General features: G+C 44.4%; 1 protein-coding gene across 4 annotated transcripts in view; it reads right to left on the bottom strand.

Annotated features, from left to right (window-relative positions):
* Positions 1–1,667: 1,667 nt before the first annotated feature.
* Positions 1,668–5,443, bottom strand: part of GLOD4 (glyoxalase domain containing 4) — a 21,405-nt gene continuing 17,629 nt past the window's right edge. The window contains exons 5-9 of one of the 4 annotated variants that reach the window (XM_044672912.1): positions 3,901–4,037; positions 3,710–3,796; positions 3,159–3,272; positions 2,962–3,048; positions 1,668–1,924 (exon numbers count right to left, since the gene is read on the bottom strand). In XM_044672912.1, coding sequence (XP_044528847.1) covers positions 1,859–1,924; positions 2,962–3,048; positions 3,159–3,272; positions 3,710–3,796; positions 3,901–4,037 — 491 coding nt within the window. In that variant the 3' untranslated portion in view covers positions 1,668–1,858. The remainder of the gene's footprint in view (positions 1,925–2,961; positions 3,049–3,158; positions 3,273–3,709; positions 3,797–3,900; positions 4,038–5,443) is intronic. The other 3 variants (XM_044672914.1, XM_044672915.1, XM_044672913.1) reach the window with 3 other exon arrangements.

The following is a 5,443-nucleotide window of genomic DNA, read 5'->3' as shown; positions in this document are numbered from 1 at the left end:
GGGCACAGTTGCCTCCCATTCACTTAAAATCACTGACTGATCCAAATTGGATTTAGTTCTAGAGGGGGAGATGGAGCGATTGAGGAGAGCAATATATGTCCCGTAAGGGGATCAATGTATAGCCCTTACCTCCAGAGACATAAAGGCAGGTAGAGCCACGCTGAATAGGCCAGCTATAATTCTGTCTGAAACATCTCATCTAATTCTGGATACAGCCCATCCTCCCAAGTCAACAGAGGAGGTGAGCACATGGAGGTTTATCTTCCCAATGTATTTTCAGGCCCATTCTTGTATGACAGGGAACAAGTCCATATTTTATACCAAATAATAAAGCCACTCTGTGACCACTAATGAGTAGAATGGACCAGCTTCTTGGTTTTTCCATCTAGTAAGCACCTACTGCTTCCCATGAGGTGGCAATTGGTTTAAAAGTTCTTTCTGGCTGTTACTGAAGACCTCAAACTACATCCTAGGTAAAAACTAAGATGTACTTTAAACCCTTACAGAATTAAAGTCATCACACCATAAGGTTGGGTAAATGGGTAATTAATTAGTGAGAGCTAATATTATTATACTATTTCAACATTAACCCTTAGGGGAAAAGCATAAAAACTTCATGGATATTAAATTTCATGGGAATGCAAGCTAATCACATACATAGGTGCTCTTTTGGGCTGTGTCCTTAACAGAAAAATATTGTTTTTGTGTTCAAATGCAAGCCCAGCTAAATAAAGAATGGGGTGTTGCCATACACCAGATCAGTACAGTGACTGTGTACTGTGTACCTATGACCTTTAATTTTAACAATTCAGGAGAATGTTGTTGGGGAAAAACCTTAAAATAGAAAGAAATAGAATTCACACATCATTGAAAAAACAGAGAAGGAAGTTTATTTGCTAATTCAAGGTCTATGTAAACAATTCCAACCTCCCCCTTGCCCTCCATTCCTTTACCCATAGAAAATGTAATCTAATCATTTAAGAAGAAATATCAAATCACTTTAGATTCAGCATTACGAACTGGGAGAGGAAAATGTACAATCTGTTCTCCTGGAAAATAACTGATTTCTCAACTGCTTTCAGAATGCTTAAGATAGCTAGCTTCAAGATTGCAATGAAATAATTCTCTTGAAATGTACATTCTGAGTTGCAGGTATGAGTTAAGGTGCTATTTGGTCAAGATTTTTTCTTAAAATCCCAGCTCTGGAAGATGAGAGCTCACAAGTTTAAATCTCAATGTGTAGCTCTGGGATTGGTCTGTTCTCAGTCAACCCTTCCCAATCCCAATTCTAGCCTCTTTGCAAAAGTCATTAACCTCTTGCTTTAATTCCAGAGCCCAGGACTCAGGGGCAGCTAGGTGGCTGAGTGGATAGAGAGCCAAGCCACTATTTATAAAGTACTAGCAAGCAAATCCTTAAGAGAACCTCTTCCATTCAGTAATAAATATTGACCATCGGGGCTGCCTGAATCTATGGCCAAGGTGCTGGGTGTATGAAATGAGGCAATTTTAAAGATCTGGAATTTAGGGGACAGCTGGGTGGCTTAGTGGATTGAGAGCCAGGCCTAAAGACAGGAGGTGCTAGGTTCAAATCTGGCCTCAGACACTTCCCAGCTGTGTGACCCTGGGTAAGTCACCTAATCTCCATTGCCCAGCCCTTACTGCTCTTCTGCCTTAGAACCAATACACAATATTGATTCTAAGACAGAAAATAAGGGTTTTAAAAAAAAATCAACTTGGAATTTAAATGTCGCTAAGACTGTTTCCTCTTTCCAGAAGGCATAAGAGCCTTCTGAAATACTCTTGAGACTCCAGAGCTGGATGGGATTTGGGATGAACAACACAAGTCTTTGCTCTTCCATTATCCAGAAGCCTTCTGTATTTTGTGTTTAGCAAACCACTCATCGCTTTTGTCTGCTGCCATTGCCTAGGCAAAGAGAAGACGGTGGTGAGAACAGAGAAAATAAACCAGATCAGACTGGACTTGAATGAAGTATCCCCCAGCTGAGAAGTGGGGCACCTAACTGGATGTGCTGAGTGGCCCCTCTTCTGCCAACTCTCAGATCCAGGAAGCATAATGTAAGCAGAAAGAACAACAGATTAAAACCTGTCACTAACCACAGCAGGTCCCAGAGGACAGGGGAGAAGATGCGCCTCCCTCCTTCCCTCTATTATCTGCAGAGATGAGAGGAAGATTACTATCAGGCTGATGCTTAGTTGTGCTGAACTGATTCCCCCCACTTTTTTCCTTCTTTGTCAGGAGATATGGCTCTCTCAGGAATTGGGCTACCTGAAGAGGTGATATCAAAACAAATGGTATCAATAAGTACTAAAAATGCTAAATGCTCATGAGACTTGAACCTGATGTTCTTCTCCCTTAAGTTAAATCAAGCCAATTATGATTTATTAAGCACCTACTACTTGCCAAGCATGCATAAGTGCTGGGAATACAAAGCAAAAATGCTCTCAGAGCAAAAATTGATCTCAAAGCAAAAATTGGGCTGGGGCCATGGGCAAACAGCCACAAAGGTACAAGATTCAGATAGGATAAATGGGAATCATCACTAGAGGAAGGCACTGTAATTAAGGGGGGGTTGGAAAAAGTTTCTGTAGAAAGCAGGATCTTAACTGGGAAAAGAAGCCAAAGGCACAGATGAGGACGGAGAGCATTCCAGGCATGGGGTCAGTGAGAGAAAATGACTTTAAGGTTTGATAAAGAAAAGTTAAACTACTTGATATTTTTGCAATACAAAGTCTGGAAAAAATCCCTTTCTAGAGTCTCCCACATTGGCAACTCATAGTCACCTCAATTAAGCAACAGACCTGGCTATCTTTGGCCCTTAAAACTTGAAGACATGGCTTTCAAAGTCAGAACCACAGTGCCCTAAAGTGATTCACCCCCTCCTAGCATACTCTGAGGTTGCTCTGTGAGCAACACTAATTCAGAAAATAAGCAAGACTCACGTCATCCAACAATTTGTCCCCACTTGGATCCATCTTGGAAAGTTCTCGAAATGCTTCATCGCCCACAAAGCAAATTTCATGTCCATCCTAAACAGGTCAACAAGAGGTTAGGGTTTTGGCCAAGAAGAGGTCCTTGGCCTGGCTCAGCCCCACTAGGCCCTGTCTGGGGCCTTCTTAGTGTGCCTGCTCCTACTTACAGGGTCAGCCAGAATGACCACTTGTACAGTTGCTTTTCCGGGGGTGTCCAGACTAACGAGGGGGGTCAGGATCTTCTGGCTCTCCTTTTTCATCAATGCCTCTATGTCTGGTAACTTAAAGGGAAACACAGTGAGCTTGGGGTCATGCCAGTTGGGGCAAACAAATGTCAAACATTGGGGAAAGAACCTTGGCTCCTTTTGTTTGCTTTCAGTATCTTGGTCACACACAGGATGGCTGGAGAAAGTGAAGAAGTGGTGCCTCAGTGAGCCCTCTGAGAACATGAGGATTTGGGGCAGGGCAGGGCACAATGCTTTCTGTCAAAACTAGCCACAGAAAGACTATTTGTAAGAGCAAGCCAGGACATCCTGCTAAGCTAGAACGAGAGATAGGGAGATGGAATAGTGTTTAGAGGGCTGGAACTGGGCCAGACAAGGCCCAAGCTGGTCTCCTCAAGCTTGGGAAGGTTCCAGGGCAGAGCTCAATCTCCTGGTGGTGGGGAGACTATGAGCCAACAAGGACAAAAGTGAACTGCAGGTAAGGCAGACCATACCTCTTTCTTTGGGCAGGAAAAGGCAATCCTCCCAAAGGCTGTCCCATGATCCACTGCTCCCTTGATGCCCTGTAACTCCAGCTTGCACTGAAACAAACCAAAGGGTGTCCAATTCAGGACATGCCTGACCCTTCCCAGCCCACTGGCTAAGGGTGCTCCTGTGCATGCTAGGCCTGCTTGGATCTGCTTACCTGGTTGTCGGCATAGCCCAGGAGAGCTCTTTGCTGCTCTTCATCCTTCTCATAAACTTTCATTCCCAGGAGGTCTGACCAGTAGTGAAGGGACCTGCACAGGTCGGACACAGCCAAGGTCACTTTCAGCACGGGGTCTGTGGATCAGAAACACTGAATGTTCCCAGAAAGCTCTTGCCTTCTCATGCCAAGTGCTCATTCTAGGAAGTCCCATCCTAATTACACATAGCAATGCTCTTGCAAAGGGTTTGTGGAAACCGTTTTGCTGGAGGACCCATAAGCCAGTTAGTGCAAGTAACAGGACTGTTGAGTCCTGGTCACTGACCCAACATGTCCCTATTTACTCCTCTCCCTGGTTCCAGGCCCTTCTGTGCCTTCCCATTTGGCTAATAACTTGGGAGGCACAAGAGGGGCCAGGCTGCCAATAGGGGAACCAGTGCTGCAAGAACGGAAGGGACGGAGAGGCTGGATGTCAGTCAGAGAGCCCTTCAATACAACCCTTTAAGGTCTGTGGCACACTGAGCTCCAAATGAGATCTGGGTGATGGTCCTGGATCTGCCCTGACATAGTCTTGCTTTGGGCTTACTCCAATTCATTTTCTCTTCTGATTCATAGTACCTGGTGTTATTTTGGGGATTAGATCAGTTATAGTTTGTAGATATAATAGCCTACTTATAGACTATAAAACAGATTTAGTTGTCAGGGTTTGGTGGTTGAGAGTTGGGTGGACCAGTAGTTGAAGAGACTTGACTGGAGATAAATCTTCTATAAAAACCTATTTATTTATATTTACTTCTATAGGAACAGTGATAGGAAAAGGAAATTGGAGATATTGAAATTGGAAAGGCTCAGGAAATGTAATTCCTTAATTCTAAATTTATCTTAACTAAAACCAACCCCAAATCTGTCCCGCAAGAGACTTGCTTCTCCCTTGACAAGTCAAGGCTAACCTAGCTACTCTATCTGACTAATCTAATTCTCCAAATTAACTAGCTTTCTATCCTAAACTAAATAAACAGAGAGGAATATGTCAGATTTCTTTCTTGCTGCTCAGATGAAAATTCAGCTTATTAGAACTTCACTGACTTCTCCACTCAGCCTTTGCTCTCTCTCCTGTCACCTCTATCAAAAAGGAGGTACTGTAGGTTCCGGGTTAAGATGGCGGCAGAGTAAGAAGCAGCTCTTAACCTCTCCTGACCGAAACATACAAAACTCCTCAAGGGGACATAAAAACAAGTCCAGACGAACGGAGGAACCCCACAACAGGGCACAGCGTGGAAGGTACGTGGAATCGAGACATTTCCAAGCTAAAAAGGGCTCTCACTCACTCAATCGCGAGCTGAGCAACCGCCCCACCCCCACCCCCTCCACACTCACCTATAGCTCCGAACCCAGCTAAAAAGAAATAGAGCAAGTTTGGGGCACCCATCGAGTCATCAGCAGCTCCGGGACCTGTTCCTGACAGCAGCAAGACTTAGGACCCCATTAAGTCAAAAAAAGCACGCGAAATCTGAGCGCGCGCGCCGGAGCAGGACGCTGGGCG

The sequence above is a fragment of the Gracilinanus agilis genome, chromosome 4 (assembly GCF_016433145.1).
Source record: "Gracilinanus agilis isolate LMUSP501 chromosome 4, AgileGrace, whole genome shotgun sequence".
In the NCBI taxonomy this organism is placed as follows: Eukaryota; Metazoa; Chordata; class Mammalia; order Didelphimorphia; family Didelphidae; genus Gracilinanus; species Gracilinanus agilis.
Note: the sequence above shows the minus strand (reverse complement) of the source record. Positions and strands in the feature narration are given on the sequence as shown.